The sequence below is a fragment of the Gasterosteus aculeatus genome, chromosome 15, assembly GCF_964276395.1.
Source record: "Gasterosteus aculeatus chromosome 15, fGasAcu3.hap1.1, whole genome shotgun sequence".
Classification (NCBI taxonomy): domain Eukaryota; kingdom Metazoa; phylum Chordata; class Actinopteri; order Perciformes; family Gasterosteidae; genus Gasterosteus; species Gasterosteus aculeatus.
The window spans coordinates 11,534,193-11,559,764 of NC_135703.1; the positions used below are offsets into that span (position 1 = coordinate 11,534,193).

Sequence of the window (25,572 nt, forward strand, 5' to 3'; positions counted from 1 at the left end):
ATCGTTATGTGCGGTGGCATGTTGTATCGTTATGTGCGGTGGCATGTTGTATCGTTATGTGCGGTGGCATGTTGTATCGTTATGTGTGGTAGCATGTTGTATCGTTATGTGCGGTGGCGTGTTGTATCGTTATGTGCGGTGGCATGTTGTATCGTTATGTGTGGTAGCATGTTGTATCGTTATGTGCGGTGGCATGTTGTATCGTTATGTGTGGTAGCATGTTGTATCGTTATGTGCGGTGGCATGTTGTATCGTTATGTGCGGTGGCATGTTGTATCGTTATGTCCAGCCCAGGCGTAGAGGTGAGGTTAATGACCCTGGTGATTAATTAAGGAGTTTTCATGTTCCTACCCATATCCAGTTTAATGGAAAAAGTTGCCCAGCTCATCAATTTGACATACAACTTGGAAGATTAGAGGAGGAGGAGAATAATAAAAGAGAGAATAAGACAAAGTGCAAAAGCAAGAAGCTATTTTTGGTCTCAAAAGGCTACGGATTTCCCCACCTTTTCCATTAACAGGAAGGAAAACATGCCATTTCTATCCTTGACCCAGACATAATCAACAGTCCTTGCACGGTTCAACATTTGGGCCGGATGAAGTGATCCCTGCATACTTTAACATTTAAACATACGATACGCTGTGACCTTTTGACAATCCCTCGCCAATCAGGACACAATCAAACAGTACTTGAATGGTTTCCCAGTGAGACATCACCTGACGATGTCCACATGATCAAATGCTAAGACATGAGCTAACAATCCCTCGATGGTTCAAGAGGACAGGGGGGGATTTTATGTGCGAACGGGGATGGCTCTTCTTAATTCATTCCGCCGTGAAGACCAACGTGGAGCTGCCGGGCGAGTGAGACGAATAGCAATGACTGTATGGACTGGCAGATGAGGGAGACCCTCACTGCACTGCATTAACTTTTAATTATGACTTTCTGGGAGATGCAATTACCCATCTGGGACTAAAATTGCTAAAGCTCTGCAACCAGACCATGACCGTCTGGACCATTATTGGTAACTTTTTTCGGGATTTTTCCACAGTTTTTTTTTGCAATACTGCAGGCTATATTTCCAAACTGCAATAAACCGGCAGGGATCTTTGTTGCGTCTCATTTAAGCCTCTTTACTACTTGATAAAAACTCCACAATCATCCACTAATGTGGGTTCTTTCTTCAGTGGGAAAGGTTACAGTTGTCATTCATACCCAGGACATTTAACTACTACTATCTTCTCCAGCTCCAATCAGGTGTGATGGAAACATGAGAGCAGAAAAGACCTGCTAATTTTAATCAATTTTTCCAATGCGACAATACGTGACATGCATTTGGACACAAGTAAATTAGTAAACATTTAAAACACATTATTCAAACTCGATATAAACAGAATGAAACCCCTGTTTTTTTCATTTGTTAGTCTTTTTACTGTTCCAACAATCACCAATTCTTAAAGTTAAAAAAAGTGTGTGATAAACATGAAAAAAGATAAACTTGGCAATGGGTCAACAATTATTGTCCCTTCGTCTTTCTCTGTTCTTCAAGGTTTCTGTCCAACACTTCCTTCACCGGGGCCACAGGCCTGATCCAGGTGGATGCTGGCTTGTCTCGTGTCCTCTCCTCCCAGCTGTTCCACGTATGGAGCCTGAAGAGAGGCGCTCTTGGCCAGCCAGCCTGGGTGACTGTGGGCCAGTGGACCCGAGGCCGGCTGGAGCTAGAAGGAGGGATCATGGGATTGGTGGGAGGGTTCAGGAGCAGCCAGGGACAAGGCCTCGGAGCCGGGGTGAGGGGAGGGGACGGACTGGGGGACAGTAATGTTGGAGGACGCTGGAGGCCGGGAGAATCTGTTGAGGGACACCGGTTGAGGGTGGTGACACTGGTGGAGCACCCGTTCGTCTTCACACGGGAGGTGGATGTGGATGGATTGTGTCCAGCTGGTCAGCTCTGTCTGGACCCCAGAACCAACCGGTCTGACTTGATCCAGAGCCTCTTCAACCAGCTGCACAACCCAAACACTACAGTTGCAGACTGGGAGAGGAATGGTGAGTTATGAGTAATGCCTGTCAAAAAAATGTTTGTGGGAAGCATCCTTTCTGATATGAAAACTCCCATAGGTTTCTCTTATGTAAACCATCAGATCTCTTTGCTTAGATTTCATTGCTGTATTACTGGCAGTTTCTCTACTGTTCCTCCTCAAGACTGAAGTAAAATCAATGAGGGATCGCGACTGGTCAGTCCAGTTCAAAAACATACCAGATGCAATATTGAGGGCTAATCTCTGCAGCTTTGCTACATATCTACTTCATGAATAAAGTGGATTAAAGGCATAAAATCAATGAAAGATCAAGACTACCGTGTTGAAGAAATGCCCGGTGCTATAAATCAAACTAAGGAGACTATTGGCCAACCAAACATGCAGCTGACAGTATTGCAGTAATATATGAAGCATTCAATCTTTGGCTTGACGGCATTTTTGCAAAGGGCTAGAAAAATGTAATAGAACAAAGTTCAAAAGTCATACAATAGCCTGTCCACCTTGTTAAGTCAAAGGGTTGTTATTTCCGTAGCCCATCTTTAGACTGACTAAGAATAGAAGTCGTGGCTTGGTAATTAAAAACTGAAGCATGCGTGTCCTGCGAGGATCCATGAGCATTTTCCATGTTAGTCAACAGCTGCGGACATTTTCCCAGATGTGCAGCCACTGCACTTCTCAAGTATTCATATAGATTAATTTCACATTATCCTCACTGCTTTTCTGTCAGACCTACCGGGGGACCTGAGGAAGTGCTGCTACGGGTACTGCATCGACTTGTTGGAGAAACTGGCAGAGGACATGGGTTTCACCTTTGACCTTTATATTGTCGGAGACGGGAAGTATGGAGCATCGAGCGGGACGGGACGCTGGACGGGGCTGGTCGGGGACCTGCTGGGTGGGACCGCCGACATGGCTGTGACCTCCTTCTCCATCAACTCTGCCAGGAGCAGAGTCATTGACTTCACCTCGCCCTTCTACTCCACCAGTCTTGGCATTCTGGTACAATTGCTTGAAGTCATCATTAGTCTGTTTTGTCAGGTTTTAGTCCGTCTTTTAATGTCGAAATAGTTACTTTGATAATACTGCATTGTGAATCAGTGGCAGAATATTCAGTTTTTTCCGTCAGTCTCTTTCTCTGGCTGACAGTGTGTCTGTATGATTTCACAATATGGTCGGCAACAACTTAATTTCAGCCTAATGCCCCACTCAACGGGTCTTAAGTCGTGAACAATTAGTTAGCTGAACGATGAAAGTTCAAAATGGAAGGCAGTCTAAGTGTATAATGAGCGTGAAAGGCTTTTCGAGAAGCCGTCTCAGCCGAGTCCTCAAACATGCTGCAGTTATTCGTCGAATTGATAACATCTCCACTGAGGCTGAAAAACTGCAGTGCATAATATCTGATCTGACAATACGGCTCCAATATGAAAGACTGATTTCTTTCCCTTTTAAAAAATGATTGATGGCACAAAAAAAAAAAATCAATGTTTTCTTTTTTTCTTTTAAACAATTATGCCTTGGAGAACTTTACAGACGAAACCCCACAAACTGTGAGATTAATTAGAACACATTTGCAACGAGAAAGCAATCTTCTTTTTGGTGTTTTTTGACCCACCAGGTCCGCAGCCGGGACACCGCAGCCCCCATCGGGGCCTTCATGTGGCCCCTCCACTGGTCCATGTGGGTGGGTATCTTTGTCACGCTGCACCTCACCGCGCTCTTCCTCACCTTGTACGAGTGGAACAGCCCCTTCGGCATGACACCCCACGGCAGGAACAGGCTGCGCGTCTTCTCCTACTCCTCCGCCCTCAATCTCTGCTACGCCATACTGTTTGGACGCACTGTCGCCACCAAGGTAAAGCAGCTCTCCCCTGTTTGATGAATGGGCACCATGCTGGCTGGGGAATTGCAGAGAAAGGGCCGGGGGGGGGAAGCATGATAATAAGGAGTAAACAACCAGTAAGGGTGTGTTGAAAAAAGGAATTTAGCAGTGGAAAAGGCAGTGGGGAAAGATCATAGAAAATGGCCAGAGAGGGCAAACGGTTCATATGGGAGAGGTTGAGGCGATGGGCAGTGATGAAGTAGAGAGGTGTGGGGGAGATAATGCACCCACAGGGAGGGAGAGGGGAGAGGGTAAATGGGCCGACAGAGATTGAAGGAGTTACGGGGAGGATGATGGGGATGGATAAAGGCGAAAAAAGCTGGAGAGAGTAAAGGTTAACTCCTCCAAGTAGGCAGACACAAAGTTGAAAAGGAATGCGGGGGGCAGTGGGGGTTGGGAAGCCGAGAGTGCAAATTGGGAAACGGGCTCCAAAGAGAAGGCTGACAGAAAGGCCGTGATACAGGGGTATTAGCCGTAAGCAGGCAAGCAGCGAAGAGGATCAGAATGAAGGTGACGTGGAGGTGGGCGGCCTGAGGATCACGTATCGGGGAGCGGGCAGGTGGGTGGGTAAAGTCGGTAAAAGGGCGGGGTTAGTATGAGAGCAGAATATGTGGGACAAGTAATCAGCAAATCTGGTCCTGTTAAAAAATAATGTGCAGCCAGATGAAAAGCAATGCATTGCCCTTCAAAGATAACAAAAAAATCCTTGTATTTCCAAGCATTTGTTTGGTATATATGAAAAGATTAAATCCGCCTTTGCCGTAAATTCTGCAGATTTGACTGATGGTGTCACACACGCACAGTCACCCTGACGCACACACGCAACCACCAGCCGCAAAGAAAAAAAGACTCCTGTGTATTGTTCTTAAAACGGCTCGATACCGAGCTGCAATCCTTCATCATTATCATTCACGCATGCGCTTCAAATTTGAAGCACGTTCTGAGAAAATTTAAAAACGTAATTTGCCTGAATTATTCCAGTAACTCTTCTTAGTGAGTATGCGCGCCATCGCAACACTTTGTTAATCACTCTTTGTCCCTAAAGGAAGCAGCGCAAATGACTCCGGGGAATAAGAAGCCAAGTGATTAGAGAGACCTTCCCATAATTGAAAGGTCACTGGTTTGATCCTCACAACTGGCAATGTGTCAATTAACAGGTTTTGTCTATTAGCAGCCGCGTGACCCGTCAAAATGTCCTTGAGCAACACTCTGAATCTCTCCGTGACGGGTCGGAGCCACAGCGTCACGTTGAAGTAGGTTGAGTGAGGGGACAGTACGTTCTGCCAGCTGTGTGGACGATGGTTCTTGATGAAGCAGAGTGTGACGTAGCCGCTGTCCGGCTCTGTATTTGAAATGGTTTAATACTTCAGATGAGCCATACAATACTCAAAATACGTTCAAAAGTTAGTCCCTCAGACTGTTTCCTTTAGTTAAGTTATGTTAAGTTAAAACATACTATGTGAAGAGTAAGGTAACTGTTATTGCGTTTTAATTCAATCTGACATTAATCCTGTTTTTGTATCACACATGCTTCTAAATATTTAGCCGTCAAGGGTATAATTAAGACCTTATTTTAAAACGGCTTTCCTGGTAACATTAATCTGGAGACAGTGTCGTCAATCATCTCATGAGGCTAACTTGTGACAGGTGTCATTTCACCTTGCTAAATTGACAAGAAAGGCCAGAGACGAGAAACGTGTTTTTGTCTACCCTGATTATTATATAATTAACTCAGCACCAGTGCAAAAAAAATATTTAAAAGGACTTTCGGTCATTTTTCAAACGCCGTGTTTGTTTGACTCGAGTGACGCCTTTTTCTCTTTTTAATTCCATAACTAATTATGCAAAGAGTTGTGAAAACATTGAAACCCTTTCGTAATAACGGGTTACAACCAGTTTGTATAATTGATGTCTCATTAATCCCAATCATTCTAAAACGCCAGAAATGCATCTCTTTTCTTCTGTTAAGTGGATTTTAATTGGTGGAATAAATAAATGATCATAGTGTGAAGGTGGAATCATTCCCCTAGGCGGGCAATTTCAGGGAAAGATATTTCTGATGTGCCTCAAAAACAGAAACACTTGGCTTCTCTGCTGGTCTCTTTTATTTTCTTGATTTTCTTACTCGGGTTGTTACATTGTGATGCTAAAGGAAGATGAAAACAAGAGAAAGGATGGTTGACACCCTCTGGAAAGGGGGGAGTGATGGAGGGAGGGAATGGGAGTGGGTGCTCTCCATTTATGTCCACACTTGACACCACCTTTCCGAATTGTTTAAACCCCGGCAGCATCCTTGACGTTTTCTGATTATTTTTCATCTTGGCATTTTTCCATTTCGAATCCAAATATTTTAAGATTAACTCAATCATCAAAAGCTGACTTTTTTTTCTTCTATTTTTTGATCCATGTACATTTTTCGAAAAGACAAAAAAAAAAGTTCTCTCCACGCACACGTCTCCCCTGTGCAGACTCCTAAATGCTGGACCGGACGTTTCCTGATGAACCTCTGGGCCATCTTCTGCTTACTGGTGCTGTCGAGCTACACCGCCAACCTGGCTGCTGTGATGGTCGGGGAGAAGACCTTCGAGCAGGTCTCGGGAATTCACGACGACAAGGTTAGGCTACGCGCAAAGGTCACAAAACTTGCAACTGCACGCACATCAGTCCACAAACACAAACACACACACACACAAACACAGCCACATGTACACACAAACTAATCTTACACAAGGACAGGCTAATGAGTATAGAGTGGAATTATAATCTAAGGATTATTGCTCCCCGCGTCCCTTAATGCTGTCGGACTGCAGGGAATTTCAACCCCATCATGATAGCTATAACCCCACCCCCACTCCCCCCTCCCCACCCTCCGCCCCCTTTATCGCCTCCATCTCTTCTAACCGTGTCTTCCTGTGTCATTTCCTCAGCTGCACCATTCATCACTGGGCTTCCGTTTTGGGACGGTGAGGGAGAGCAGCGCTGAGGATTACATGAAGAAGAGCTTCCCGGAGATGTACGACTACATGAGGCGCTTCAATCAGCCCACCACTCCAGAAGGAGTACACATGTTGAAGTAAGACACAAAACGCATACACATGCACGTGATGAGTATTGGTGCGAAAAATAAATACCGCCTATAAACTTCATTGCAATTCAACCCCCGGCTCAAATAATCCAGTCACGTTTACGTCCCTTATCTGTGGTTGTCTGTATTCTGTGCACTTAATTTACACGCTCACTGTGCATAACAATAATGTCTACAGGCAACAAGAGCAAACGTGGCCGATGTAAAGCCATTCAAGGCTGTTTTAAATAGAGAACTAACTGTGAGCGTCCTTTGAAATGGAATTCACTAAAACTGTTTGTCTGCGATCCTGTAGAAAATAGTTACTACAGTTCATAGTTTAAATTGGAGATAATCTGGAGTCCATACACTAACTGGATCCATAGACTATTTACTAATCCTCTCCTTTCACCTTTCCATTAAACTTCCACTACAAAGACTACAAATCAAAAGTCAGGTTACCGTTTCTAAAATGTGTCATCCTGCAAAATATTCAATTCAGATTTTTGATGCCCTGGTTTCCATTTCAGAGAGGCTGATTTCAATGTTCTGTCAGCAACGCAATAGCTCAGTGTAGGTCAAAGTCATTTGTGATTCAGGGTTGTTGTTTTTTTCTTTCATTTGACACTTTGATGTGTCGAGCCATTCAGTCGGTGCTTTTTTTGTTTTAGTTAAAACAATGTTTGCTTTTGTATCTGACAGAGATACCGTCACATTCTCACCACTTTGTGTGCTGCATATTTTCGCTCTGTGCTTCATTACGAGCTACAAGCCATCCAGAAACACTACATTTTAGCACGAGGTGTGAAGAGTCTAAGAAACATATTTAAAAAGGCCTTCCACATTTGAGAGAATCATTTTTTGTTCGCTAAAAGTGTTAAATATCGAGATGAATTCGGGGCCAGGGACAAAGTGATGAAACGAGGGCTGAGGATGAATGAATGAATCAGGTCTCCAATGGGGACCGTGAAAAGATGAATGCAGGAAGGCAAGGCCAGTTCATTTATAAAAACACATTTAATCCACAAAAGTCAAGTACTTTCCATAATCCATTAAAACATGAGTACAAAACGCACATTTAAGGGGTAGAAATTATTGTAAAAAAAATTGAATTCAAAAGCACGGAAATAAATATCAAGTACTTCAGAGAGCAATTATGTTTCAGAGAGAAAATATATGTTTGAACCTACTTTTAAAGGTTAATTCAAGTTGGAACAACTCTTATGTATCTTGGATGTTTGCGCCAACTCGTATTGGAGCTCTATATAATCTTTAACCGCTTTGTTTTTATCTTCTTACTGTGGGGATGAATAGCAGCCTGCTACCAGATGACCTGAGAGCCTAAGAATGTTTATGTTCACGTCACGAACATGGAAAGCGGTTTAACTAGTTATTTTAGTACATCTACATATACACTGTATCACTGTTGTGTGTTTTATGTCATCCTAGTTATGCTTGTAATCAACATACAACCTGTTTGTTCAGTTCCCTGTATAATTGACAATAACTTCATTCAGGTTTCTGAATGTATGTGAAGATGTAAACTCGTTACATCGAAGAGGATGAAACCACTTTGGTGTTCTTCTCTATCTAAACTGGTTATCATTACTATTATTAGTGTTTAACGTTTATTTTTGTGGAATTGATCAAAACTGGCCCAACGCAACAATTAAATACACAATAACCTTTGAATGATCAGGCAAGCATGAGATAAAAGAATAATAAACTTTAAAACAAGTGATGATCAAAATTCTAACAATGTAACTCAATAAAGGGGAACTTTTAGTTTTCTCATTTTTAATGTATGACTCATATTCAAAGGGGATTTAAGGAGGATAACGATGTAGCGAGCTGGGAGCTCTTTATGTAGGTTGCTCTGCCACCAAAGACCCTTTACAGCAAAGCCTTGTTTCTCTTTCATTTTTAAGCTTGAGGTGGGGACAGTGAACACATTCCTCCCCGAGGCTCTCAGCTGCTCACTGGCTGGTAAGGTGAAAGATATTCAGATATATTCCGGGGCCAGGACATGAAATGCATTAATACTATTAGGAACAATTTTGGAACTAATGGGCGCCCAGAGTGAGGTCATTAAAACTGGAGGGATGCGCTGCCTTTTTTCCGTTGCTTTCGAAGTTGAACTGTAGCGTTTAATTAATTATTTCGTACCTGTTTAAAGACCAGTGAGAAAATAAAATAATGATTAATAGTTTGAGTGTTATTCAAACTCAGCAATACTCCTTGGATGCTATTAGCATAAGTAGATAACCTCAATAGTTCAATCAAAAGTGTATTTTTTTTGAAGGAGCACAACAAGGTTCCCGACATTTTGTTAAACACAAAAGGAGGACTATGTATTTGAGGACAGATTGGAAGGACCAATGGTAAGGATCTTATTGTATGAGTTGAATTTGAAAAAAGGCAGGTTCGTATTCTCGGTAGTCTTTACTGGGAGATACAGCTGTGTCATCAGCATTGCAGTGGACTTACATTTTACGTCTATGTACAATCTGGCCAGGTTGCTGCATTCTGATGGATTGAGGTCAGATTTCTTTATGAGTGGTTGCACACAGGCACTATTCAAACATTCTGGGATGCAGCCAATGGCTAAAGAACTGAATTATTGAGAGCAAACAAGAAGCAGTTACATCTATTTACCTTACAGACAAATTTGACAGCCACCGGGAACATTTAAGGTGCGTCACAGTGATCGCGAGTTAATTCCAAGGTGGAGCAGGGAGAATAAATACAAGAATCACTTTTTTATATTGCTTACCCAAGTACCGCACAAAGCAAACACACTCACGGCAATAACAACGGGCTATTCTCAGACGCGGTGCCTCCTCCATAGAGCACCAGCAGAGATGCTGAGATAGTGCATGTGCTGACTCTGTGATACAAGTAGGAAGATACAAAGTGCTTGTTCAGAGAAAGAGGACGGGAACAAGAAAAATGAAGGCTGCAGTTTTTTTGCGTTGAGGTGAAGCAGAAGTGGAAGTCAGATCAGTGCAAATGCTGCGATGGCAAAATTACTGACCCCAATGATGCCCTCAAATCTTATGGTGAAAAAAAAAAAACACCCGAGAAGCCTTCTCCTGGAGAGACAGAAAGCCTCGGACGACACATGGCAAGCTGTCAAAGAACCTAAATGTTTAGGCTCAGGAGGAAGCGATGCACAAGCCTGCGTACAGCTTCATTCCTATGCACGTGCATGCTCACACACTCAAGTCCGATCCTTAGGCCCAGCATCGGACGACTTCCCTTAGTCCTGAAGCGTCCCAAAAGGATTTTATTAGATATCTATTAGATAGAAAATAGATGTTTCTGTTACTCTGGCACAGCACAGACTTTGTAGAATAAACCTTTTGTTGAGCAGTGGACATCCTCAATAACAGAAGCTTTCAGGTAATTTGATCAGTTTGCTGTATTTGAACCAATAGACATTGTGTGTGTGTGTGTGTGTGTGTGTGTGTGTGTGTGTGTGTGTGTGTGTGTGTGTGTGTGTGTGTGTGTGTGTGTGTGTGTGTGTGTGTGTGTGTGTGTGTGTGTGTGTCTAATGCTCTTTCTAATACACATATTTATGCTCTTTTGTCTGTCCCCCATAACACTTTTTGTATCCACACTAATATGTTTTTTGTTTGTGTATCATTCGGGGGGAAAGTGTACTTTTTAATGTGCAGGATCATATCTGTGTGTTGGTCCAGTATTGAAACGCAGTGTCTTGTGCTGTGAAAGTGATCTCCCGTCAGCGGAGGAGGTCCATCAACGGTCCATAGTTAGGGGTCAATTGGATCGATACTGCCGGAGGAGGAGAGTCTCCGGCAGTGTGCATAACGCCTTATCAAGCGGCCACAGAGGCTGTTGTTTTAGGTGATGATGTATGTGTTTACACAGAGTATTAGAATGCAGTTAATCTCATTCTCCTGTATAAATGACAAAACGGGTTGACAGACCCAAATATAGATTGTCTCTTGCCCGATTGGTTCTGGGCAGTGTAATTACATTATGAAAGTTAATCTGATTAAAAGGTCTACAAAAGTTAAATGGTGGTTCTCTTCCATGAATGTGTTTCTCTCCTTCCTGTGTGCTGTGTTTGTGTGTTGGTGGTGAAGGACAGATCCTCCCGACCTGGATGCGTTCATCATGGACAAAGCCCTGTTGGACTTCGAGGTCTCTATCGACGCCGAGTGCAAACTGCTGACTGTGGGGAAGCCTTTCGCCATTGAAGGTGCACATGCAGGCGCAAAAACACACACACGACACACTGGCTAACACTACTTGTGAAACATCCACCTAATTAAAGCTGTTTCTTCTTAAATCTATTGACCTCGTGGGGACCTTTTGTCCTAAGACGGCACGCTCGCTCGTGCTGTTGCCGTGTGTGATTGGCAGCGCATTCGAGCCCAGCTCCTCCCTCGTGAGTTCCTTTCTGCTCCAAGGCATCACGCGACTCCCTCCCGTCTCCATCTGATGGTCGGATCTGAAATCCCGCACTGACCCGACCGATCCCTGTTCCCTTAACACTGCAGTACATTCAATGATCACACCTTTGGCTTTAAGCTTCGTCATGTAAATATAACATAACATGCATAATAACATCACATTTTAGCCACTGTGTTTAACTCAGTTCTATATGGTCCAAAATCAGAATGTTTGCCTGGCAGGGCTGTCGTACATCCTTTGCTCATTCACTACCTGACAGGAGAAAAAACTCCCGGTAAACCCTCTTTGGGGAGAAAATAGGGAGAAATCCATAAAGGACGGCGAATAGCATCTGTCCCCAGGTCTTAATGTTACATTGTGGCAGGATGTTAATGTGTACAGTAATTATATGACTTACATGACTACAAATGTGTTTGATTCATTCCGAAATTATTCTAACATGCTAATGTAATAACTAATATCTAATAACACACAATCTAGAATTCTAACAGTAAACATTACTACATGTATTGTACTTTCTTCCACTAGGTGTGCTCTTCTGCTTAAATCCTTAACAGGACACACTCACAGATATACATTGATATGCAATGTTTCATGCAACGTACACACATTAAAGCATGGACATCTACATCATAAAACACGCGTTAACACATAAAAAGAAGCAAACAGTACGCACATACTTGCGTACACACATGTAGAAAGGGAATCGAATACTGTTAGCTACATGATTGACAGAATGAATCATCAATTATTAACAACATGGCCCTGTCAGGGAACTTTGGAATTACTGCTTGCAGGTCAAATTTAATACAGTATATTCATGAAGCGTATTCACAGATCCACTGCCAGTCAAATAACGTATAACGATCCACTTAGGGAGCCTCCTGGTTTTTGATTAGTTACGAATGAGCCAGCGGATCTTAGTGTACAATCCCAGTCAAAGGTTGGGGCACATTTTCTCATTCAATTCAATGAGAAAGTTTCCCCAAACTCTTGATTGGTGCCGTCTGTGTGTGCGAGCACTGACGGCTGCATCCTGTGTTGCTCTGCTGTTCTTAAAGGAAATTGTTTTCCTTTTTAGACTTTCAGTGGGTAGACATTTCTTTGAAGTAAAGTCATTGCTTCTACTTCTTTTATTGTCCGTAAAAAAAAAAACACACCATATGAAGAGTGCCAGGGGAGGGAAAAATAAAAGCCACAAAATAGAGACAAGATCCCAAAAAATATTATATGGATGGATGGATGGATGTTTTCATGGGAACAAAGTTGAATTTTCCACTGTTTGTCTTCCTTCTTCTCCTCTAAAAGTCTTACATTATTAATGACGTTGAAAGTTCTAAAATATTACTGAAACATATTTGGTGCGTGGCGTGGAACATGCTGACCCACATGTGCCGTCTTTCGATACAATTTCCCGAACTGAATTGACATGAAAGCCAACAAACATAAACTAAACTAAACTTCACATAACTGCAGCATCGCTTTGTTAGTCAGTCAACGAGGCCTCATTTCATTACATTTTGGGGTATGGATTCAAAATATATTCAGAAGCCAATGATAAATTGCCAGTAATAAATTGCTTTTTGCTCTAGAAATGAAATGCTTTGCACAACCATTATAGACATATGCATCATTATGACTCGTAGCAGCAGTAATTACAGCAGCAATAGTAGTAGTGAGAGAGTTTGTTTTGTCTGTGCTATGAGCTGAATACATATGAGCAGTGGGCTTTTGTTTTTGCACAACAAGATTAAATTGTAACACTTAGAAATAAAGGCTACTGACGACATGGCACAAGAACTTATGTCTCCCCTGCGCTAAGAGTCCGGGGCTCCCATCCGCGGAGGACACAAAGGTTCCAGCTGTTTTTGTAGGTTTCATTGTATTCTCGTCACATGTCATCTACGTCTTTTGAAGGTGACTTTGAAGATAAATTTCCCGCTGGCCGAACACATTTATTGAAGGTGGCAAGCATTTAACCTCTAACCCAAACGTCCAGCCCCGTGACTGCAAGGTTGTGCAAGTATAGAATTAGTGTGTGCACCCATGCCTGGCGCTGACCAGCGTTCAATTCCAACCACATTACGCGTGTGTCGTCGTGCGCACGTTCCTGTGTTTATGTTTCAGTGCAGCCTTTTTCTTTTCTGCCGCCAAGTCTGCGACAGATACGGAGACAGTAGGTAGGTACTAGCGAGGGCGCCACGTGGGACCGAACACTGACTTTGATTCCATTTTCTCTGTCAATCAAAGCGTAGCCTCGGAAAGACCCCGCTCCCGTATTCCCTCCGCGCTGTAGTACTCGCTGAAGATCACGTACTGCTTCCCTCACTGCAAAAGACGAAACGGGCCCAGAGACGTCGCTGCGGCATTACTCGGGATTGCGAGGATGAGAAAGCTGGTCTCATTTGTATTTATAGCGGGTCAGTTTTGATGACTACCTGATTCATTGTCAACATTAAAAAAAAAAGGCAGGCGAGGAATTCAAGATGCCTTTGGTGGCTACTCCCTCCCTCACAGCCTGTGTGCAACAAGAATGAGATGGGAGTGAATAACTCAATACGTTTGAATGGTAAGAGGGAAGAAAGAGCAGCAAAGAGCCAAGACAGGAAATGTGTGAAAGGAAAAACACAAGAGGAGGAGATGGGCAGGAGATGGGAAAAAAAACAAGACACAACAAAGGTAAAGAAAGGGAGGGCCAGTGAGAGCGAGGTGGGAGTAGAGCACTGGGAGGAGATAGAGGGCTTTCATTTGCCCACTGCCAGTTTGCGCCTTTCTGCACCGCGAGTGATAAAAGAGCCAGCCAACAGAGTCCCCTAATCAAGACAAACCTTCACCCCAAGCAGATGGAGAGAGAGAGAAGGAGAGAGAGAGGGAGGGAGGGAGGGAAAAAAAGAGAGGTAGTGTTATTTGGTACATGTGAGGATGGAGGCAGGATTTACGGGGTGGTTTGTGGTCAGGAGATACAGGCAGACGCAGGCCCGAGGGGCTGTGGAGCCGCTGCAGGCGAGGTGCCGCCGCTGGATTCTTCGGGCTACTTAAGTGCAGGGAGACGCGGTGGTGTCGCCGTGCGACGGTTTTCACTGAGTGCTGTTGGGAGACGTTTACGACAGGCCGGACACACCCCATTAATAATATTGCCACCCAACACGCAGCCGCTCGCTGCTCGCTTTTTGTGTGCGCGTGTGTCTGTTTGTGTGTACCTGAGTGCATAAGTGATCTCCACAAGCTCGGTCGAGCAGGACGCAGCGTGTCTGAGTATCAAAATGAGGCTGGAGTGTGTTTGCTGGGGTGAAGGCTGTTGTTGGTCGGGCAGCTCGTGTGTGTATGTTTGTGTGTGAATGCCTCACGGAATTCACTTTGAAAAATGTATTGATCGGCAACCATTTACAAACATGCCAAAGTGTCCTCCAGTCTTCCTAACGGCGGCTGTGGTTATTAGTAAAATGCATATGTTTTTGTATAAGCTGATGCTGGACATTATACCAAATGTATAGGATGACAGATATAAGGAATTTAACTGAATCTACAATTCTTAATAAATACCTGATAATATCATCAGACAGCCCTCAACTGCATTCAGTGTATAGCACTTTTTATCACATATCTAATCATTTTAGTTTAGCAGGAAAACTTTCCCACGCACCCTCATAAGAACAGGTCAAAAAGCAGTATTATAAATATATTAGCATCATAACTTTTGATCTGTACTTCAAAATAAAATAGTGACATTTTTAGAGCCCTTAAAAGGTGTTTTGAATAGAACTCAATGTGCACAGGTGTGTGTGAGCAAGAACGTAGGTGTGCGGGGGGATTTGAGCGACAGCATTGGGACTTGTGATGGATGCATGCCGATGTCTGGGGGGGGGGGGGGATCAAAACAAAGGATACTTGCATTTCACCGATCGACGGAGCGCTCCAAAGAAATGTGATGACAAAAAAATGTCTGTTTTGGAGGGGAAAAAAAGACAAAGAAGACATACAGAGACAAAGCAATAGACTCAACAGACAAGAATGGAGTGAGGCAGAAATTGAACAAGATTGAAGGGGATGACAGAGATAATGAGTGGTCAAACAGAGCAAGAGAGTACCCGCAATGGTGGGAGAGAAACGACCTCGGTCGGGAACACAGGAGGGATGAGAGGAAGAAGATGAGCAGCGGAGGCAGAGAGGGGGAGAGCAGAGGTGGGGGAAGCCTGGACGGTCTTTGTCATGTAGGAAGTAGAGTGTGACAATTGCTTGAACCTTAGCTATTCTCTGTTTCTGTCCACAACCCCCATCAGCCTCACACACCTTGACAGCCAATACACACACATACACTCTGTCAGAAACAGCTGCCAAGTCTGCGAAAATCATGCGCGCACACACACACACACACACACACACCAAAGGGCTGTTGGCATGACTGTGCCTTTCACTGCAGTACAGATGGAATGAAACAAACAACCTCAGGAGGTCTGCTGTATTGCAATAAATCTCCAAGAGGGTCTTTTTGTCCTGAGCTCAGGGAGATGTTTCTATCGTTGGGCACCTGCAGGAATGTGGACTTATGAAAGCAAAACTGGCATTTAGGCAATATTTCTCATAAGCGGCCAAGTTGCAATAACACATCGGGGTACCACTTCTGAAATAAAAGCAATGAGCAGTGGTGGGCAAAGTGCTTAAATATTTGGCTTTATGAAAAATATTGCAGTTATATCCTTAGTGTACTTATTTTTGCTATACTGCATATAGCTATTGATCCACACGCTGCCCGTATTTCATGGGGAATAAGGACGTCCCAGGTAATACCAATCAAGGGATGCTGAAGCCATTTCTTCAAACTAAGCACTGATTCATATTTAATGTCCTATAACCATGATTTGCATTAGTGACTGCATAATTAAGATGTCTTTAAAGCCATTAAATCCATATCTGGGACAACGGCAGGTTTGAAGTAATTGCACATAATATGTTGTCATGTAAACAAAGTAATCAATAACTACAGCTGCCAATTACATGGATGAATGGAATATGGTATTCGAAGGAGCACTTGAAGGTCTTAACCATGCCTGTTATGAACAAAGATTTAAACTAAACAACTATTATTAATATGTTGTATTGGAGAAACGAGAAAGATTCAAAACGGAGGAACAAAAAACATGGTTATTAAAGTCTCCCCTGTAAACGGAGTGACACTGGCCTTTATTTGGCCTTGTCTCTGTAACCGGAAGGGATGAGTGCAGCGTGGAGTGGAGTGGGTGCTCTGCGTCATCGACTGCGTCGAGTGATTTGCAACTGATGGCTGTGGTGAGGAGGTCAAAAGAGGTGATGGGCAGGAGGTCTGATTCTTTTTTTTTAATGCCGTGAGGGTGATTTTTATGGAAGCTGTAGATGTGATGACAAAACCGATTCCCAGGCTGCAGAAGAACAGTATCCTCTTTTACCACATTCACCTTTTTTTGTCAAAGTATGTCATGAAACTGCCAGTACACATTAAGTAATTAGTAGTAAACTTAGTAGTACATTTATATAAAATTAATTTAGTTACATAAAATGAAATATCTACATTTTCAGTTGAAAACAACTTCTCCGCAAAGTGTTTTAATTTCAACAGAAACAATTCATTGTACACTGACGAATCACCTCAGGGTGTCCACAGCCACACAAGTGGTGAAATATCAGCACCCTGTCCACTGAAGTCTGGAATCTATGGGGGGGGGAGGGGGTCAAGTCCAATTTGATCCAACTACAACCCCCGAGACGGCTTGACGTCAGCGCAAAAGCGTTGACAGATGTGGGGCGCTCGTGAAGAGAATGGGTGTCGGGCACGGCAATTTGTCATTTTGTTGCATACTGTAGGACAAGTGTGGTGTCTCTGATTCCCTACAACCAGTGTGCAGGTATATATACCGTTTTCTCTGTGAAGCCTCTGGTGTTGACATTGATTTCGGAGGTTTATCTAGCGTGGGCGTGCACTAACACATCTTTTCCTCCCCCGATACCAATTCCAATACCTCAACTCAAGGTACCAATCCCGATACCAGTGCTCTCCTTTTCACAGCTTTGAAGATTGGTAAACCTCTTTTGGACTCATTTTTATAGGAGGCACCGCGAGGGCAGGAACCGAAAAGTGACAAAATAGAACTAATGGCGTAAAGATTTCTTAGTTTTTTTTTAACAACACTGACAAAGAAAACATTTAAAGTTAAATGTAATGTGGCCCCATCTGGCTAATACCTGATTACACACTTAAGGAATCACCTTTGTGAGTCTTGCGGATTATAAAAGACAGCTGGGTGTCCTCTTGTCTCATCCTGGCCACAGACATGCCTGGTTTTGTTATGAGTGAGTCTGTCAAGCTGTAAGTATTGAAAGCGATAGAGGAAAGAAACAACAGCTCAATACCAGGATTTGATCCACTATACTATGTACTCCTGTAACACAGGGGAAACCTCCACCACCTTTAGCCTTCTTGCTTTGTTTCCCAACACACATACCTCACCCAGCAAAATGCTCTGTTTACCTGATTCTTATTCCTTCCGAAGCCTGTAAACCCATGAATTGCCTTTTTTTTTCCAGAGGGCATCTGCCCTTTGGCTAACTGGCTGACTGTGGTTTCTTATGCATTTACACAGCATGTTAGTTTAAAGTCTCTTCCTCGGGCACGGCCCCTCTGATCCGCTTGCATGTGGCATACGTATTCACGCGTCAGCGTGTGTGTCTGTGTCTTCTCTCTCAGGCTACGGGATCGGCCTGCCCCAGGGCTCGCCTCTGACCCGTAACGTGTCCGAGTTTGTGAGTCGCTACAAGTCCGACGGCTTCATGGACATGCTGCATGACAAATGGTATAAGGTGGTGCCCTGCGGGAAGCGAGTCTTTGCAGTCACTGAGGTAAGCCATCGGCGAGGGACGGCGTTTGTGGATGGTGTTCATGTAATGGTGTGTAGAGCAAAGCGTTCTGCCCCCTGCCCCTCCTGTAAATGAGCCTCCCTTTGGGAGACGGGACTGGATTGCCTCCCGGCTAAGCACACATGCGTCGAAACATTGACCCGCGCGCCATCGTGGGGAGACTTAAAAACACATGGACGATCAGAGTTACAGGCACGTACCGTCTGGGTGTCGATACCCCTCGCCCCCCCCTTTTCTTTCTCTCTCTTCTCAGAGAGATGGGCTCTCCCCCGGAGCACACTGTCTGTATCTATACCTCTTGTTTGCCTACAGAGAAGCCATTCAACTCCCTTTGACCGTTCCTCTTAAAATCCACTCGAAAGTTAAATCCCATTAAAGCAATGAGCGATTTTAAACAGTCACAGGTTTATACAGTGAAATGAAAACCTCAACTTCAACCTGCATCAGCGAGTTATTACTATTCACCCCGTTTGATCCCAGCGAGCGTGTTACTCTCGAACAATGTGGGTGATCTTGCCCTCTGGATTGGGTGCAAATGGAGGTCAGTGTTGTTGCTGATGGATTTGCAGAGTCAGCATGGGGCTAATTGCCATCGGTGGCAACGGCGAAATGAGGCGGGTGAAGGAAACCTGATTAGAGGCTATTGGAAAAGCTCGCCGCTGTCTCTTCCACTTCCTCCGGGCCCATGAAAGGCTCATAAGAGAAAGACATTATGTCAAGGGGAATGTGGGCGAAACCAAATGTGAACAAACTGCTCTTCAATTAACCATCATCTCTTTTAACCGTCACCCCTTTAGCTGCTGTCCCTCTCAGTTACTATCAGTTTCCCCCAAAGCTCTTTATGCTGTTCATTCCCTCGCATCCTTTTCTTTTACAATCGTGTATTTTACGTTGTTGCCTGCTCCTCTTTATTCGTGTTATTGTGTGCTTTCACAGGCAAACCAGATGTACAGCAGCTGAATATCAATGGCATGTTTACAAAAAGTGGCCTAAATGGAAATTATGTAAATACGAAACATCAATCCCTGTATTTTTCTGCGTCGGCTCGGGTCTGCACTAATCTGCGTCCCTCCCTAAAAACCTCTTTCTCTCTCCTCTCTTTGCGCCATCACACTCCCAGACTCTTCAGATGGGGATCCAGCATTTTTCTGGCCTGTTTGTTCTGCTGTGCATGGGGGTGGGCGGAGCCTTGCTGACCTTGGCAGGTGAACACACCTTCTATCACCTGGTCATCCCTCGCCTCCGACGCACGCACACACTGCAGTACTGGCTGCACACCAGCCAGGTGAGTGGACGCACATTCTCTCACACACTTGCTTGCATTTGCTCAAGCACAGAGCAGGAAAGACGCACAAGCGTAGCCGTGACGTTACTCACATGTGTGTGAGCACACACGAAGACACACGCGCATGAGAGCAGTCATGTGCGCACACACACACACACACACACACACACACACACACAAGCACCAGCACGCTGCTGCTGGTGAGGCTTCCCCAGGAGTTCACTCTCATCTTCTGGGGACCCTGCGCCCTCTACTGTTGGAAACTAACATCTTAAAACCTCATATCAGATGGATATTCAACAGATAACAGTTTAACTGTTAAAACTTTAAGCTCAATGTAATGCTAATTATCCCTTTGTTAATTAAAGTAATTCATTATTTAATTGCGCTCTGTAGCATTACCATTATACCTTAAATTAATAACTTAATTAAGTTAAAAGTTATTAAACTGTTACCCTTTGCAGCGCTTTATTCTCTGTGAGGCAATCGGTTGGTAAATAGTTTTCACACATATCTGAATTTCAGATACTAAATATGTTACATTTAAATATGTCTTTTAATACAGATTGTTGTCTTATATCACGTTTTATTGCGTGCAACATACTTGAAAAATATACTTTGTTAACATGCAATTTAAATCAGTAGTTATTAAAAGAAAAAAAGGTTACAAAGCAAAATAATAAACAAGATTTTAGCTTTTTGCGATAAGTCTGTTAGAGAATTGGTGCCTTCAAGACAACATGCACCACAAGAGACACTAATTGGGGATTTAAAGGTCATATTTTGTTTTGTTTTTTCAAAAGTCTAGTAGTTACCAAATGAGATGTCCATGGCAATATCTCACAGTGAATAATGGCTATCAAGACTGCTGTTTGTTACAGCCCTCTAAAAGGGCAACCACTCCAGGGCAGCTGTTAACATTCATCACAAGCCAGCTCAGTGATCTGAGAGGATGACCTCGAGTCGCTCCTTCAGGATAATCCTTACCTAAAGTAAACGGCTCTTTCCCCCAGATATCCTCAGGCAAATATACTGTACATCAGGAGGAATTTCAGCAGAGTCATACCTTCCACCTCAAGAGTTTGGTGAGGAAAGTCCTTCGCAATCTCACAAAAGCTTGGGACCTAAATCCCCAAAAGCTTTACTGATGCCTTAATTGACGCGTTTTAAGTATAGAAGAACTCTCTCACTGAATTTACTAATTGAATTAGGTTGTTCAGAGGAGCACGGCAGCACGGCTGAGAGAATAAGCTGTCAGTAATGTTCTGTACAATTGTAAAATAATGAGAATCTCAGAAATTAAAATCATCTCTTAATTTAAGAGCTGAAGCTGAGTAAGTGATAACACATTTCATAATACTAATCAGCATTTTTTTTTTCCTCCTCTCTACTTGCAGAAGATTCACAGAGCCCTCCACACTACATACGAGGATGATGGGAAGGAGCTGACCGACCTCGACCAAAAGTAATGAAGTCACTACCTGACCTCATCCACACACGTGATCGTTCCCTTCCATTAAATTGTTCCAAGAAAAAACTAAAAAATAATGTAATAATAATGTTTTGGGATTTTAAACACCCCAAAATAAGTTATTACAAGTTGGACTATGTCAGAAAGTCGTTTCAGGTCTTTTTAGGATCAAATGTGTCTTTGCTTTTGCAAAAATCTGACTGTCAGGAAACTGCCTCTAACTTATTAAAACTCTTAAAGGAACACTTTGATATTTTGGGAAACGGAAATCCAGGCTCCATCTATATGATAACAAAATATGTCTACCAGCACTTTCAAGCTCTCTGATTTACACGCTATATCTTATTTATTCAATCCGTTCTTAGCTGCTGACGCCTCAACATTAACGTACGAATTGTTATCGATGTTCTCAGTTGACTCTTTGAGATAGAGCAGATAAGCATTTTCCCCAAAATGTCAAACCTCAACGTTAAAACAAGTTTAATTGTATAAGAAACATGTGGAAACAGCCACCCTTTCCCTTCTGTTACTTATAATCAAAATTACTTTAGATTGAATATTTCAGGCAACACACATGATATTTTATTTAGCGTCATGTATGAAATTCTATTCAAGACAAAATAAGTGCTTTAAAGGTCTCATATTGTAAAAATGTAAAATGATCCAGACATGCTTTTAATTCATGCAGATGTGAGCAAAATATGTATTTTTTAAAGTACGTATTTAAGTATGTAAGTATGTTCTAGTGGAAACGCAATATGGAGGTTTGATACATCTAAATGTCAGATGTCACTGCACTCATCAACTGTAAACATTTTGTGTTTGTAAAATGTATCCATGTATACTGCTGTACAGCATATCTCACTGCATATAAGCCCTTTTGCTGTGATCTTCCTCTCTTTCACTAGCCCCTCCTCTTGTATCTCAGAGAACTGCACCCTACACAGGAAGCAGCATCAGCCTCCTCCCCCATCTCCTCCCACATCCCTCCCTGCTTCCACCACAGCCGGAGACACCTGCAACTCCTCACCCTCCCATGAGCCCAAGGAGAAACGTGTGCACTTTGACCTGGAAACCCTCCACAGCTACCGACTGCGCACGCACACCGCCTCGGTGCGCGGCCGGCCCGGCATGGTCGGCCGTCCCGGGCTAGGCCTGGGAGGCTGGGGGCTGGGAGGCCTTGGGCGCGTTAGCTCCCCTACACGGATCAACCTCCAGGCCAACGGGGGCCCCGTCTCCTCGCTGGCCTCCGCGGGCTTGGTGCTCTCTCCTCTGGGGAGCAGGGCCGCTCAGACCAGCCTGTGGGAGGGGGAGCTCCAGGACCTGCAGGGCAAGATCGAGACGTTCCGCACCCAGCTGAGAGAGGCTCTGGCCAGGAGAGCAGAGATCCAGAGCAGCCTGGAGAGAGAGAGGTGCGGGCTCGTGCACAGGGATACCAGTCTGGAGAGGGAAAGGGACAGACAGAGGATACAAACTATTCACACGGACAGGAGTAGCTCCACTCAGCCCAAACTCCCCGAGAGAGACAGGACCAGCCAACTGCAGACCCTGAATAATCAACAAGCGGGTAGAGAGAACCAATCAGGCGGCCCCTGGACTCTGGAGCACGGGAGAAGCAGCCAATTGAACACGGTTAACAGTCTGGACAGAGGGAGAGCTAACCAGTTAAGCTCTGTGAACACGTTGGCGGCAGAAAGGACTGTCCAGTCACGCGTTTCAAGCAGTTTGGAAAGAAGTCGAGTCAACCAACAAGGAGTTGGAAACGAACCTGTGCAATCACGGAACACTTCTAGCCTGGACAGACAGATGGCTAACCTGTCACGCACTCTGAACACTCTGGAGAGGACAAAAGCCAACCAGTCGAGTGGAGGCAGTGAGACTTGATGCGTAGAAAAGAGAAGTGCAGTTGGTAATTGCATAGCCGTGGGAAGATAGCCTTGTTGGAATGGGGCAGGTTTAGGGGACGCTTGGAAGAAAAAAACACTATATTCTAACTCACAACATCACTTAATCCAACCTAATAATTTTCACACTTGCTTAAAATTCAGACTAAAAAACTTTAACTGCAATTAAAAAAACTTTTAAATGACTACATTACTCAGTAAAACCATCAATCAGCAATCAAATATTCTGGAACGAAAGCCAATATAATTTCTGCAAAATATCAGAATATTTTAAGAAAAATCAGAGGACAACCAGCTCAGAATAGAATACGGCTAATCCAGCAATGATGAAAAAGAACAGTGTTTAATCAAAGGGTTGTGTTTGATACTGTAAACCATAGCCGTCCAAGAACAAAAGACTAAAAGATGAATAATAATATGTCCGTTTACACTGGAAAAAGAGACCCCCAAGCACATAGATACCCGCAAAAAGAGCACAGGGAAATTTAAGTTAGACCTATGTGATAAAAACACCAAACTGAACTCTTTGACAATGCAAATGGAACATCCGTCTAAACAGAATGCCAGGAGCCGGAGGTAAAGATGCAAAAAAAGTATATATTTTAAGAAATTCAAGTAAACATTTCACAGAAATGTGAATGATAAGGAAGAAAACTGTGAGGAAATAGTGGCACAGCCCTTAATCAATGTACCTTAAGGTGCCATAAAATAAAAAAATACGCTTTTTTGTTTGAACACCTAGTATCCTTGGGTGTATTATCCTGCCATCACCACTACAACACCAATACTCCAATGTGATATGTTACTACAAAATCCCACTCTCATAAAATGTGTAAAAACTAAATTATACAAATGCTAATTACCCCGGTGATTTGACAGGTTATGCAAAAATTCATCATATTATGGCTGGAAAATGCAGATTAACAGAACCCATTTACCTAAATATACAACCCGTTTTATGGGACTCAGTTAACACAAAGTCCCATTCCACTTAAATTGTCTTGGCCACATTTTCACATTGCATCATTCTATTCTATTCTATTCATTACAAACTGTATTTCATGAAGGGCAACTCCATGACGTTAACTGTTCATATGGGGGGTGTAACTCTGCATGTGAAAGCATTAGTGGAATGTCAGCTTGAGCTCTTAAGTCTAAGAAAATAATACCTGGTGACGAATAATAATTTGGAGACAGCTCTCTGAGCGGAGAGGCGGGTGAACCTCCTCCACATCAAGTCTAATAAACAGATTCTGTGGAGGAATCAATGATCCAGTGTTTTAAGCTGGAGATAATACTTCAGGCACAAGGACAGGAATAAATGGAAATATGCTAAACCACTGCAACACACCTTTAATTCAAATCAAAACCCTTTGCTGGTGGTATTTATTTTTTGCTGCAAACACAGATGATCCGTATCATTACCGCTTCTTTAACATGTGATGTGTTCATCAGTAGCTGCAGCAACTCCAGTCAGAGTTGTGTTATTTGTGTGTCTTCATTTTCCAAAGTGCTGTAGTTGTTGTCTAGGTAGCATATTTTCAAAGATGGTGGTTCTTCTATCTCATTCAAACGGTTAGAAATAACAGCCCGACATTCTGTTTGTTCGGATTAATGAAAAACCACAGAAAATTATCACAACCTCAAAGTCGTTTTCCTGAACCTTCAATCATCAACTCAAACAGGTCAAAGCAGTTACATTCATTTGCTCACCATATCCGTTACTGAAGTAATTCATTATGAGTCTAGCAACAATTTTGCGCTCAGTGAGTGTGTTGCGCATGAATTAACGCTGACTATAATTTACGGGCGCCCGGCAGATCGGAGAGAATTAATGCCTTTTCCTTTGTTGCTTTTTAGCATTGTTAAATATTGAAATAGATGTAAACTTTTCCACCATTTCCACTACGACGCAGCCTTTTTTGCTTTCTTTGTTTTTTCTTAAGTGAGTAACTTCTCATGCTCCATGTCAGTGATGAGGAGAGGAGGCTCTGACACACAGGTTGAATACGTTGGGACTCTCGTTCAGTTACTCAGTCAGCCACCAGAGGGAGCTGCATGCCCGCTTCCTGCGGCTATGGACGATGGAGAGTTTATGGATGGCGAATTTGAATCCAACAAAACTGCTTATGGCAGATGGGAGCTGCATTTTATGCCGAGGACCTGGGGAAATAAGGCCTCTATGAAATCACTGCAGCACTATACAAAGCAATGCCGCCTAACAGTATTGTGACACTCAGTCTTCTGTGAAAACCCTTTCGAAAAGGTGTGTCGAACTTTCCAAAGCCCACAGGTCTGAGACGGGGACAATGATGCTGCTGAAACCATACGTTAGGCTTCTATGACGGCACCGGTGTACATTTAAACGTTTCAAACTGCTGCTGTGGTGTGAAGTGATTGTTTTCACATCCCATGGTGTTTATGAGGAAAAAAATATATATTTTAGGTTTTAACAAGAAAAGAGCTTGTGATATTGGATATTTAAACAAATACTTTTAAATTGACCCCTTGTTAAGAAAATGTGTCAGCATATTATGGGATTTTATCATAATGATCATTCTCATGTTTTGAAATAAACATTTATATACGTATTTACTTGCAT

General features: G+C 43.3%; 1 protein-coding gene across 2 annotated transcripts in view; it reads left to right on the plus strand.

The window, feature by feature from the left end:
- The window catches only part of LOC120833150 (glutamate receptor ionotropic, NMDA 3B), a 62,888-nt gene extending 37,329 nt beyond the window's left edge, over positions 1–25,559 (plus strand). The window contains exons 3-12 of one of the 2 annotated variants that reach the window (XM_040200023.2): positions 1,550–2,046; positions 2,767–3,038; positions 3,655–3,891; positions 6,387–6,533; positions 6,846–6,991; positions 11,092–11,207; positions 18,141–18,292; positions 19,431–19,595; positions 20,993–21,060; positions 21,975–25,559. In XM_040200023.2, the coding sequence (XP_040055957.2) occupies positions 1,550–2,046; positions 2,767–3,038; positions 3,655–3,891; positions 6,387–6,533; positions 6,846–6,991; positions 11,092–11,207; positions 18,141–18,292; positions 19,431–19,595; positions 20,993–21,060; positions 21,975–22,950 (2,776 nt within the window). In that variant the 3' untranslated portion in view covers positions 22,951–25,559. The remainder of the gene's footprint in view (positions 1–1,549; positions 2,047–2,766; positions 3,039–3,654; positions 3,892–6,386; positions 6,534–6,845; positions 6,992–11,091; positions 11,208–18,140; positions 18,293–19,430; positions 19,596–20,992; positions 21,061–21,974) is intronic. The other variant, XM_040200024.2, reaches the window with a different exon arrangement.
- Positions 25,560–25,572: the final 13 nt, after the last annotated feature.